General features: G+C 66.2%; 1 protein-coding gene across 3 annotated transcripts in view; it reads left to right on the top strand.

Annotated features, from left to right (window-relative positions):
* BAHCC1 (BAH domain and coiled-coil containing 1) overlaps nucleotides 1-12,383 on the top strand; it is a 59,665-nt gene that overhangs the window by 14,741 nt on the left and 32,541 nt on the right. For all 3 annotated transcript variants that reach the window (XM_045085708.1, XM_045085707.1, XM_045085706.1), the window contains exon 3: nucleotides 12,167-12,346. In XM_045085708.1, the coding sequence (XP_044941643.1) occupies nucleotides 12,167-12,346 (180 nt within the window). The remainder of the gene's footprint in view (nucleotides 1-12,166; nucleotides 12,347-12,383) is intronic.

The raw sequence follows: 12,383 nt of genomic DNA, 5'->3' as shown, positions 1-12,383 counted from the left end.
CCCGCCCAGCCCCTGCTCCTGCCTCCCCTGCCGCCCCCATAACCCTTGCCCATGCACTCAGCAGGGCACCAGCCCAGATGCTGCCTCTGCAGCACTCTCCAGGGCGCGGGTGGCCCCCAGGCGGCGGGTTCGGGACCAGGCCTGGGTGTGACTATGGTGAGGGCAGAACTGGGGCTCCCACCTGCTTTCTGGCCTCAGCAGTGGCACCTTGTAGGAGGGTGACAGCAGATCCCTTCGTCCCTGGCCAGGGTGCACGGGAGGGAGGGGGAAGGAGCTGGCCTCTGGAGCTGCGGGACAGCCATCCTGCCCACTCAGCCTGCGGTGTACCCCGGCCACCCAGGCCAGCGGGTCACTCGTGGGCACTTTGCCTGAAGCCAGTCCCCTTTTTGAGACTTTTTGCATCCCTTTGGGCCTCCTAAAAATAAGCTTTTAATTTATTTTAAATTAACATTAGAATTAATTCTAAATTAAATTGTAACGCATCTTTAGGCCAGCTCTTAAAAGTCCTTAACGTGCGTGAATACAGAAAAGATTGGGAAAAGTTGGGAAGCTGTTCAGACTGTCCCATCCCTCATAGCCTCTTGTAGGTTTGATGGCAAATACCCAGCAGGAATCCGGAACGATTAAGTCCGAAGGGCCCTCGAGTGGGAGACGGGCAGATGGTCCTTAGAGTGTCCAACGCAAGGGGAGGGGCCAGGACGTGACCCCACGCAGGGGCCTCTGTGGCTGCTGGCGCCTGCAGGGATCAAGGGCTGAGGTGACCTCAGGCTTGGCTTGACGGGAAGCTGGGGGGTACCTGTGTGTCTGTGTTGCCAGGGTCAGGAGGTGGCCGTCCGGCCAGGGTGGGGCTGGGGGAACGTCCCACGTAGACCCAGATGTTGGGCTTTTCTGCAGAAGCAGATCTGTACCCTGAGTTGCCGACTCCCCTCCTGATCCTTCCTGAAGGTTCCTTCTTTGCCCTGGGCTCCCCTGTAAATGCAGCAGAACCTCTCCCCGCCCAGGTTCTGTGGCTTCTCTATGCGTTAGTGAGGTACTGCTGTGTAACAGATCGTCCCAAACTTGGCGGCTTAACGCAGCCAACACGATTGCCTCGTACTCCCTGGGGGTCAGGAATCGGAGTCGAGGTGGCAGCCAGGGCTGTGGGCATCTCGGGGCTCGGCGGTTGGGGGGTCCCCTTCCAAGCTCCCCCCGCGTGGCTGCCACAGGCCTCAGTTCCTTACTGGGGCCGGCTGCGGACGACGGTTCTGTACAAGTAAGTCTAATCCCTCCCACGCCCAGGGGAGGGATTGCATAAAGGCGTGAATACCAGGGGTCGGGGGCGTTGGGAGCCCCGCTCGATCTGGACCCTCCTGAAGCTGTCACGGCCCCGGAGGCTCTGGAGGTTGTCCCCTGTCCCCCCCCACCTCCCGGGCTCCCTGCGTGGGACCTGGCCCAGCCTCTCAGCCTCTGTCCCCTCTTGTCCAGCTCAGCCCCCTCCTTGCTCTGCAACTCTGTCATCATCTCCTCACGGTGACCCCTCCCTGGCCTGTCCCCTCCAGCAGCCTGCTGCCTGCTCGGTAGAGGACCCAGACCAACAGGGATCTGCTCCTCTGCAGGCTGGGCATGTTGTCCTCTGACCACCTGTGCACCGTCTGCTTCAAGACACGCCACCGGGGGACGCCTGGGTGGCTCAGTTCGTTAAGCTGCTGCCTTCGGCTCAGGTCATGATCCCAAGGTCCTGGGATCGAGTCCCGCATCGGGCTCCTTGCTCGGCAGGGAGCCTGCTTCTCTCGCTGCCTCTGCCTGCCTCTCTGCCTGCTTGTGTGTATTCTCTCTCTCTATCTCTGGCAAATAAATAAAAACCTTAAAAAAAAAAAAAAAGACATGCCACCGGCAGGCCTGTGACTCAGCCCCAAAATGGCCTCAAGGACGGTGCAGGTCACTGAGAGATCCAAGGGCCGCTGTCAGAGGCCAGGGTGCCTGGCCTGCGGTTTCCTCAGCTTCCAGGCTGGGCCGCGGTGGGACTGGGTGACCCCGTGTGTGGCACGCGCTCTCCATAATCGTTCGTCTAGTGAATGACCTGGGTTAGAGTTTCTGTGTCCGGACGGAGCCCAGGCTCCAGGCTGCGGCTTGGGTGACAGGGACGTGGCCTGGTGAGGTCTGGGCAGCACTTTTCACGCTGTTCTTGAGCCAGGTGCCTGCCCCGGGGAGGTCAGCAGGTGCCCTGGGCTTACCTGCCCCCCGCCCCGCCCCTGGGAGCCAGTGCAGGTCGGGGCAGACCCTGGGAACCTCGCCAGGCCCTGGGTCCCTCTGAGGCTGTGTGTGAGGTGCCCACTGGGGCCTTGTCCTGTACGGGCAGCCAGCACAAAGCCCTTCCCTCTTCTGATTGTGTTGCACACAACACTTGCTCAGAGCTCAGGCTGTGAGTTGGGCTGAGGGGATCAGTCCTTAGGCTCAGGGACAAGTCCCGCGGGGCTGACGGGGTCCTAGTGACAGAGCTCAGTGAAACCACTTGCTTGCCCTGAGGTCACACCGGGAGCAGGGCGAGAGCACGGGGCTCGGGGCTGAAAGCCCAGGGCTGGTTCTCTGCCCCCTTGTCTCCTGCCCTGGCCGCTGGCAGGCCCCAGGCCTCCGGGAACCAGGGAGCAAAGGGCTGGACGCTGAGGTGGGAGCTTCAGGGGACACCGCTGAGCCTTTGTTCCGGAGGAAATTCTTGCTGGGTTCCCCCAGGCATGGGCCCCCAGGGACTCCCCTGGGCTGGCCGTCAATCCGGCCCTTCTGGAAGCCACCCCTCCCTCCTCGGGGCTGCTCCTCTTCCTGGGGGGGTCTCGGATCCGGGGTCTGCTGTCCCCTACCCCAGAGCTGCTCTTCTTGCCCTCAAGAGTCCCCGGAAACACCATAGTTTCACCTCTGAGAAGTGAGGCTTCCCTTCTCCTTCAGCTCGGTGTTTCTAGAGCTGAGAATTCCTTATGTCTGTCCTTCTAGAAGAAGCTGGAAGGATGCGGACAGCCCACGGGGCACACTCCATCCCGCGCCCGCCGCCCTGCCCTGCGAGCACTGTGGGCCCAGCACCACAGGCTGAGCACTGTGCATGGGGCCAGGTCTGTGCCTCCCGCCAGGAGCCAGGAGCAGCCCCGGGGGGGGGGCAGGCCTTTTCCTGCTTCTGGCCCTGGGGACTAAGAGGCAGTGGGGAGGGCTGGGCCTTCCGAAGTTCGGGCTCCCTGGAGGTCTGTGCCAGGAGAGGCCCAGGCCCCGGGTCGCTTGGCCCGCCTTTCTGTTGGGAGTGTCGGCTGTGGGTGCCGCGGGCTGGCCCAGACCCCGTCTCCCTCCCGGGGCCCCTTGGGGATTTGGTCGTACTCGGTGGCTCGGGGGCCAGTCACCGTGGCTCTCTTAGCCGGACACCCCCAGGCCTCCACGCGGCCGAGGGCATGGGCTTGGCAGGCCTCCCCGGGTCCCCGTCCTCTGCCTGCACCTCCCCCCACACCAGCCCTGCACGGCGATGCAATCTCACTGAGAAATACAGCATTTCTCGCTAATCAGACCCCACCCTTTCCCCATCGCCTCCCCGACCCTCGTGTCTCACACCCACAGAGCATTTGCCGGGGCTCACGTGCCCATCGGGACTTCCCTCCGCATCCCCAGGCTGTCCTGTTTGTGGCCTTTGCCCTGGGGTGCTCCCTGGCTCTCTGCCCTTCCTGCTGGTCTCCCCTCCTTCAGGGCTCCCCTGCCTGGCCGTGAGCAGAACCCTGTCGCTGAGAGGCCCCCCTCCTGAGCCGGTCCCCTGTCAGGACCCGCGGGGGTGCTGGTGCCGACCAGGCCTGAGGCAGGACCAGCTTCCCCGGGAGGCTGGGGTCAGACGGCCTCAGCCTGGAGTCCCTCTGGCCACCCGCCTTGCCCGCACCGCGTGCTCGCTGGGGCACCCAGGTCAGCCCGCCGCTGTTGCTTTGTTCCCCATCGGGTTGAGGTCCTGGGAAACCTAGACTCGCCCAGGGCCCACGCAGGCCCTGGGCCTCTTCTGCCGGGGCTGGAGGGTGTTGAACGGCTCGGGGGCATGGCCGGGTGCTGAAGGCAGGGCCCTGTGCGGGCCCTGGCTGAGTTTCAGAGAGGGGGCTGGTGCGAATGGGGCCTTGAGAAGTCAGGAGTCGGGAAGGGACATGGTTTCCGGGAAGGGGCAGGAGGGTGAGCCCCGTACTTGCCAGAGTCGGCAGGGACACAAGGAGAGAGTGGCGCTGGCAGCAGGGACCTGCCGACCTTCTTGAGAGCGTACCGGTCTCTCTTTCTGAGAGACCAGAGGCTGCTGTGTGCAGCGACCTGCGGCGGTCTCGGGTCCCCCTCCTGGCCCCACGCCAGGACACCGCAGCCCGAGCCAGCCCTGTTCTGGGAGTCAGGCCCTTGGTCCCCTGTCCTCAGGCACGAGGCCGCAGAAGCCGGCCCGAGTGCTTGCAGCGGCCCGGGGGGAGCTCTCCCAGCCCAACATGGTGGCGACCCCACGGCCAGCGGTCGGGACCCCAGGGTGCACAGCTGTCCCTGTCTCCGGTCCCGCCACCACGGAGCTCCCGCCTGGGTGTGGGTGCAGGGGGCTGGCTCAGCCTGTAGCCTTGTTTGGCGTCTTCGGGAGGGGACTTTGGATCCCTCCACGCCCACCCAAGCCAGCCCAACCTCCGGGCCTTGCAGGGTGCAAGGTGGGAGCTGTAGGGGGCGCTGGGGCAGGGTGCGGGGCATCCCCTTCCTCCCCCAGGAAGATGTGGGGCCTCTGAGCGCCCCACCCCGAAGCCACCAGCCTCCGGGCAGGGTGCGAATCTTGCCTTTACTTAGGACAGCAGAGGGGTCTGTGAACTCCACTGGGAGCAAGAGGCTGGACTTGGTGGCTTTGGTCCGGCTTGGAGAACTGAGGGAACCGCCTCTGTGGCCAGCGGGCTCGGGGACAGCTTGGGGGATGGCTCAGAGGCCAGAGCCTGGGCAGCTGTAGCACGCATGCCCTCGGCTCCACAGCTGGTGCCCAGCTTGACCTACAATGGCGGTGGCCTCCACGTAGGGGAGGGCCCTTGGTCTAGGAGGTACCTTGGTCTAGGGTTCTGACTACCCATACGGGAGGGATAAGTGGACGGTTGGGTGGACGAATGGGTGGACGGACGGATGGACGGACCCACAGGTTGGGAAGGTGCCCCAGATGGTGGTAAGCCTGACCCCAAGTGGCCCTCATCCCACTCCTGTCTCCTACCCCTTCATTTCCTCCGCCTGCTGCCCTTGGAGCTTCTGCCCGATGCAGGCAATGATGTCGCCTTCATGGGGCTGGGGCAGGGGGAGGAAGCTCACACCTGCCAGACATCGGTCTAATGCCAGGCCATGCGGGACACTCTGGCCGGGTCCACTTGGCAGACAGGGAGGGGCTGGCCAGCAGGGCAGACTCCTCACCCTTCAGGCATGGAGGCTTCCATTGGGGTCCATCCTGTACTGGCATGACCGCTCAGACTACCCTGTGAGCAGACCTGCCTGGGCCTCTGTCTGACCACAGCTAACACAGGGCAGGTCCAGGGGAAGCTGGAGGGCATGGGGGTCCGGGCCCAGGGCACAAGGGGGCAGAAGACCAGCATCTAGACCCGCACGGCCACCTCCTTGGAGCTGGCTTCTTTCAAGATGGTGGGAGGGAGCTGCCTTGCTTAGGCCGAGGCCACTCTTCCAGCTGGGGCGTGCGGGGGTGGTGCTGACTAGCCCTGGCCACCTCCCCATGCCCCCCCCCCCCAATATTTTGCTGCCCTCGGGAGTGTCCTGGAGGCGGAGGTGCCGGCTGCCTGCCAGAGAGTGTGCAGGGAAGGGAGGCTGCGGGAGAGCAGGGCGGGCAACAAGAGGGCGGCCTTTGGCCGCTGCTGCTGCACCCCCCCGGCCGAGGGGCCCTCTGAGTCGCTCTCAGCATCGAGTCCGAGGGCGGCCCCTTTGCCCAGCCAAAGGGCTAAATTTACCCTTTTAATAAGAACCAGACTTATATCCGATTTTCCTTTTCTTTTATTAGTTCTGGGCTGTTGGTGGTTGGGCCCCTGTCATCCTGCCTCCACGTCTGTCCGCTGGGTGGTTCGGCAACCACAGAATTTTCCTATTATGGCCTGAGAACCGCTGCCTTTGGGCCAACCCGGGCTTCTGGAAGGTTCTCCTGGGCCATTGGAAAGGGGCTTCCCATGTGACGCACTCGTGCTTCTGGGCGGGTGCCCCTTACCCTGGGCTGCCTCCGCCTCGTAGGGCTGGGCCGGCCAGGAGGCTCCCCCGCGGCCTCACATTCCTGCCTCCTGTCTCTGTCCCTCCCCTCTCCCGGTGCCTGTCTCAGGCTCCTCTTGTCTGGCCACCGTCTCGGATCGTGGACGGCAGCTGCCGTCGCTGGGAGGGGCGCTCGGGGACTCCCAGGGCCGTGGTGGCAGAGGACTGCCTGGAGGCCGGGCTGGGCTTGGGTCTGGCCAGACCGAGTGAGGGAATGGTGCTGGACAGGCCGACATCCGGGGGCTGCCCGCTGGCGGCCGGAGGGGACTGCCCCAGATCTGGACGATGCGTGGGTCCTGGCGAGGCAGCGCAGCCAGGCTGGCCCTGCAGGGGCGCGTCCCCGATCAGAGAGGGCTTTGTGCCAATCTAAGCCGCTTCTCTGCGGCAGAGAGGGTGGGCTGCTTGTGGGGAGGTGGGCCTGGCCACGTGGCCTGCCAGCTGTCCCCCGGCATCCACATGACTCCTGGAGCCACGTTCAGGTCCAGGTGACCGGGGCTGAGCAGCTGGCTTGGGGCGCGGGAGTTGGGAGCGCGGGAGCAATAGTTTGGGGCTAACTAGGGCTTCCTCCCACCACCACCGAGCCAGGGCGCATTCCCACCTCCCGGGATGGAGGAGGAGGTGGGCAGGACCCAGGTAGCCAGTCCGCCTGCAGTCCCCTCCGGTGGCACCCCGCGGAGCAGACAGAACCAAAGGCCAGGAGCCTCTTCCTGGGTCCCAGCCGGCGAAGGGACCGGTTTGTGGCAGTCGAGCTCTGGGAGGTGGGTCTTGGGCCCCGCACACAAGAACACGACGCCGTGTGCGCTCAGAGCCGCGTGTCCACACCTGTACCCAGGGTGCGGGCTGAGCCCGCCGGCGTGTGCACCCATGGCCACGTGCGCACGCTCCCAGCCACGCAGCCAGGCCCAGACGCCACACGGGTGCCTGCACAGCGCCCCTCGGCCACCCTCTGCCCCGTGCGTGTGCTCACCATCCTCTCACGCCTGGCTGGTGGTGGGTTCCAGCCCCGCGGGACCGTCCCCTGGGTGCATCTGGAAACGGAGCCTCCAGAGCACACCCAGAGCGGCTCCCTGGGCGGCGCTGTGGGGCTGCCGGGCAGGGGCGGTCCCAGAGCGGCCCCTCCCTCCAGGGCCGGGTCGCCCCATCCCTGTCCCCTCTCCCACCTGCTTTCTAGCAGGCTAGGCTGAGTCCTCTCCATTGTCGTCCAGGCGGGACCGAGGCCGGTCACCAGCTGGCTGCACTCCTTCCTCGTGTCCTGTCCCGGGACGAGAGGGCTGTGGCCAGGCCCTGCCGTGGGCTGCCCGTCCTTCCTGCCTCTTCTTCCTGACCGCTCCTTCCGGGCCTGGCTTGGCACGGAGGAGCCCTTTGGTTCCCTAGGCAGACCTCCCGTCCCTCCAGTGTCTCAGCTGCCTTTGGTGTGCTGGGGGAGACCCAGGGATGACCCCGGGAGAGTTGGGGAGCCCTGCAGGGCCTGGGGCGGTGGGGAGCCCGAGCAAGTGTGAGTGGGAACTGGTGGATACGGAGCCGGGGAGTGGCGTGCCGGCCCCTCGGCTGGGCTCCAGGAAGGGCTTGGTTCTCGGGGGCGGCTACAGCCGTCTAGGCCTTTCCTTTGCAGCACATCTGGGTTTCCAGAAAGGGAGGCGGCTGTCCCCACGGCTTACTCAAGACAACGCAAATACTCATTGCGCCCAGCTCTCCGAGCCCCCCTGTCTGCCCGTCCTCCCTCTGCCATCAGCCTGGGGTCACAGAGAGACCGGCTTCCCGGTGTTCCCACCGTAGGACAGCCTGGTGCGGAGGTGGGGGCCCGACGGAGAGGGGGTGCGGTGGTACTGTGGGCACCTGGCCTCCCGAGTCCCCAGGCCTAGGGTGTACTGGCACCCCAAACCCCGCGTTGCTGCTGGTCCGTCTCCGTGGCCCCTAGACGGGGCCTCCCCGGCTGCAGCTGTGCTCTGGGCCGTGGCAGGTAGGCCTCCCAAACAGAACAGCCGTGGAAGGCCCAGCTGGGCTGTTTGTCCGGGCCACACGGAGCCACCTCTGCCAGGGCCGATGCAGCTCGTCGCCGGCCGGCCGCCAGCCTCTCTGCGCAGCAGCCTGTGGGCGGAGGCGGGGCTCCATGGTCACTCAAGCCTGGCTCCACTGGGCCGGCCGCCACGAGGGACACAGCCGCCACAGCCGTAGCCCAGGTCGTCTGGGCCTGGGGATGAGGGGTCAGATGGGGCTCAGGGCCGGGGCTGTGCCTGAGGAGCCAGGCCGCTGGGGGGTGTCAGCAGGCCCTTCCAGGAACCCTGGCCCCTGGAGCTGTCTCCTCAGCCAGCCCGGCGCCCAGGCCTCCGCAGGGTACTAGGCGAGCTTGGGCAGTGCTGGAGCCAGGACAGGAGCCCTGTGTCCAGCTGGGGCTGGTCAGGCACTGGGGGCCTGAATGTGCAGTACAGGTGGGCCGTTTCTGGGCCCACGAACACCTCGCACCGCGTCCAGGCCTCTTTCCTGAAGTCATTCCACACATGTACTTTTTCTGTGATGAGATCGGACCGTGCACACTGGTGGGGCTGGGGCGGCCTTGGAGAGGACAGGCCTCATTCAAACCGCAGCAGAGGTCCTTGGCACCATGGAGTCCAGATGCCCCGTGGTGGGCCTGCCGTCAGGGCTGCATGAAAGCAATTACTGGGAGGTCTGTAGAGCCCCTGGTCTGAGAAGGGCGGGTGCCAATGGCTCTAGGATTGGGGGTCCTAGCCGGGGGCAGGGGTGTCCTAACCAAGCACCTCTCTGGCCTTCCCTGATGCTCCGGGCTCCCACTGTCCCTTCCCAGGCCGGTGACCACGACAGTCCGTGGGCAAGGACCCTGCCAAGAGGAAAGAACCCTTCAGCCCAGTTCCCGGCCAGACTTGGCCGCGAGGCTCAGCCCTGGCCGAGGCCCAGGCCGCCTCAGCTCACGCTCTGTCTGGGCTGGCTACTGGTTGGCGGGAGGGGCTGGGGAGGCAGCAGCCAGGTCAGCCCAGGCCCCTGCTGGCCAGGCACATTGCCATCTCCAGGCTTCTTGGAGGTGGAGGTGACAGTGAGAGCCAGCTAGGGGGGGCTTCATCAGCCCACTCCCTGCCCCCCACGCCCCATAGTCACCCCCCACGCCCCGGGCAAGGCCGGCTGGACCTTCAGCTACTTCTGAGCTGCTCAGCCCGAGTGGCAGGGTAGAGACTGAGCCCTTCTGAGCAAGGAGTGTGGAACCCCATGGCACAGGATTCCGGCCAGGAGACTGGCCTGCGCATCAGGGGGTGTGTGAACCCCCCGCCCCCCAGACCTGGTGCTGCAGACTGGGGATTTAGGAGTGAGTCTGTGACGGTGGCTCAGGAATGGGGTGTCCGTGTGGGCAGTGGGGGTGCCGGAAGCCCCGGTGGCACTGTGTCTGGGCAAGGGCCTTGTGGTGTGCTCTTGGGGCCAGAGGCCTCCAGTGACCCCTGCTTCCTTCCTGGAGGGCACTTTACAGTGAAGTTGCAGGCCTCACATTTGTATGACAAGCCTCTGTTTTCAATATGAAAGGGAAAGAGAGGAGAAGCTTCCCAGGGCCTGGGACCACCAGAGGCAGCAGGGTTCCATGGGGGTGGGGGGGCCAGAAGGTGGAGGAGGGGCTGGGCTGGGCTGGCAGGCTGTCCCACCCCCTTCATTGCCCATGCCCTGAGGCACGGGTCGCTTCTCCCGATTCTGAGAAACCATCTCTCTGAGGATCCCCAAGAAGGTCCCCCCTCACCCCCCGACCCCCGGTCAGGAGATAGGCTGTGTGGGGCGAGGTCGACCCCAGGCTTGAGGGCTCTGGCTCAGGGGGAAGTACGTCTCCTGCCCTGTGGAGCGGAGAGCCTGGGCTGGCTGAGCTGAGGTGCTGCCCCTCCCCCACACCCCTTGCAGTGCGACCCCACCCCCACGGGATGGTGTCAGAGCAGGGCACCCCGAGAGTCTCCACCCACCCGAGGGCCAGGATCCGTCACCCAGGGCCATGGTGTCCTGGCACCTGCCCAACCCAGATTTCAGCTTTGGACCGGCTCCAGGCCTCAGGCCTGCACCCCGTCTGTCCTGGCCCCAGGTGGGTCTTCAGAGGTTGCCTGGTGCCTGGACCCACCTCCAAGCCTCAGCGTCCCTGGACCCGAGGGCCAGAGGGCCCTGTGCAACTCTGAGCGGCATTTCCCGCCCAGCCTGAGGCCTGGCCCTCCGCCTCGCCCCCGCGGTGTGGGAGAGCTCAAGGTGCGGGCTTCTCAGGCTGAGCTCCTGGAGAAATCCTTTATCCAGACCCAATTCTTGGACTCGGTTGCCTCCCAGTGTCCCGGGAGGAGCAGGGTGGGAGGGATTTCCCTGGGAGGGTGCGGGGGTGGGAAGCCCTGGGAGACTCAGGCTGGCCCGGGCGAGGCAGGAAGAGGCCTGCTCATCCGCCAGGCATGGCCCCCCCGGGGTCCCTAGAGCCCAGCAGAGGCCGCCCTCCTGCTCCTGCCCCTCCGCCCACGGCCTCTGGAGGCCGACACTTCCCTTCCCAGCCCAGAGTCCCTCCTCTGGCTGGACTCCTGTGGTCTGGCGGCGGCCCATGGCAGTCCCAGCCCTGCGGTTCGGGAAGTCCCTGGCTCGTGGGCACCTTCGTCCCCTGCCCCTGGGTCCTCTCGGGGTCTCCGTGCAGCCTGACACCCACCACACAGGTCAGGTTGAAGCCCGGCCCCCCGCCAGTGCTCACAGACTCACCTCCGTGGCCTCCGCCCAGGGAAGACCTCTTCCCTCCTGTGATGTCCCATTCGCTCACAGGCGGGGTAGGAGGCCAACAGGGTCCCCATCGGGGCCGTGCCTCCCTCACCGCTGCTCTGGGCCTCCTCTGTGCTGAGTCACCCCGTGTCTGGGAAGCTCCCAGGGCCAGGCCAGGCTGGGTGAGGAGTCATAAATTCCCCCCGCCTCCCGGGCTGGGAAACAGCCGCCCTGACTCACCTGGGGCAGGGCCTGCTGCCCGTGGAGACCCCCCGAGCCCCTGCGAACCCCACCGGGCCCCTGCACTCAGCCCCACGGGGTGGTGAGCCCGCAAGTCCTGGCTCCCCGTCCGCTGGGATGGTCCCAGGCCTGACTCACCGCCCGTGGAACAGAGGGGACCAGGTGCGACCAGAGTGGGGGGCCGCCTAGCCCAGCCCTAAACTACCGGCCAGGCCCCGGGGCTGTGCGCGGTCTGTGAACACACATGGCCGGTTGGCGTGCAAATCCCGGGAGGCCCGCTCGGCCTGGCCGTGGCCTCTGGATTTGGGCAGAGGGGACACCCAGTGACGAGGGTGCAAGTGTGCCTGGAGGGCCACGAGGCTGGCGTCCAGCGGAAGCGCAGAGGTTTCCTGGGAGGCCGATGACTGTGTGCGGTCGCCTGCCAGCCCGGCTGGGGCATGACCCCGGGAGCCCCCCGTGGCTCTGAAAAGCGGGTCCTGGCCTTCTCCGCGGGCTTCTCTCATTTCGCTCCCTGGGACGGGGCTGAGGAGCCTGTCAGACGCGGCAGGAGGTTGAGGACCCCACTGCGGGGAGAGGCCATTCTAGCCCCGTGCTGCCTGCACGGTGACCGAGGCTGCGGGGCCCACCGGGCTGGGGCAGGGGGACCGGGGACACTGGAGCTCTCTTGGGAGGTGTGGGCAAAGCAGTCTGGCAGGTCGGCCGTGGCGGGGGGACCGTGGTCTGGGAGAGTTGGGGACTCTCGCTGAGCAGCTGGCTCCCCGCGGGCACAGTGCTCGGCATCTGGCTTGGGGGGCGGCAGAAGTGCAGACAGTCACGGGAGGGCAGCAGACCCCAAGTGTGCCTGTCGGGGGCCTGGATGGGTGGGTTCTCCTGCCGGTGACCTCCGAGCTCTTTGAGGACAGAGAGTAGGGAGCTCGAGAGTCAGCACCGGGGCAGGGCTCCACGGCGGGGCAGCTCTGCTCAGACTCACTGTTGTCCCCCGTGTCCACAGCCGGCAGCCGTCTGATGGGGAACTCCCCGGCCTCCTCTTTCATGGGCAGCTTTCTCACCGGCAGCCTGGGCTCAGCTGCCCCCGCGCACCCCAGCGGCCCCACCCCAGCCCCCTCGGAGCAGGCCTACCGGGCCTCCCACCCCGCCACCTCCCAGATCTGGTTCTCCCACTCCCACGAAGGTAAGCCCAGGGGGTGGCTGGCGTGAGCAGAGGGGCT

The sequence above is a fragment of the Mustela putorius genome, unplaced genomic scaffold, assembly GCF_011764305.1.
Source record: "Mustela putorius furo isolate JIRA1106 unplaced genomic scaffold, ASM1176430v1.1 tig00000873_pilon_pilon_pilon, whole genome shotgun sequence".
NCBI lineage: Eukaryota > Metazoa > Chordata > Mammalia > Carnivora > Mustelidae > Mustela > Mustela putorius.
The sequence above is the reverse complement of the archived record's forward strand: the minus strand, read 5'-3'. Positions and strand labels throughout refer to the sequence as shown.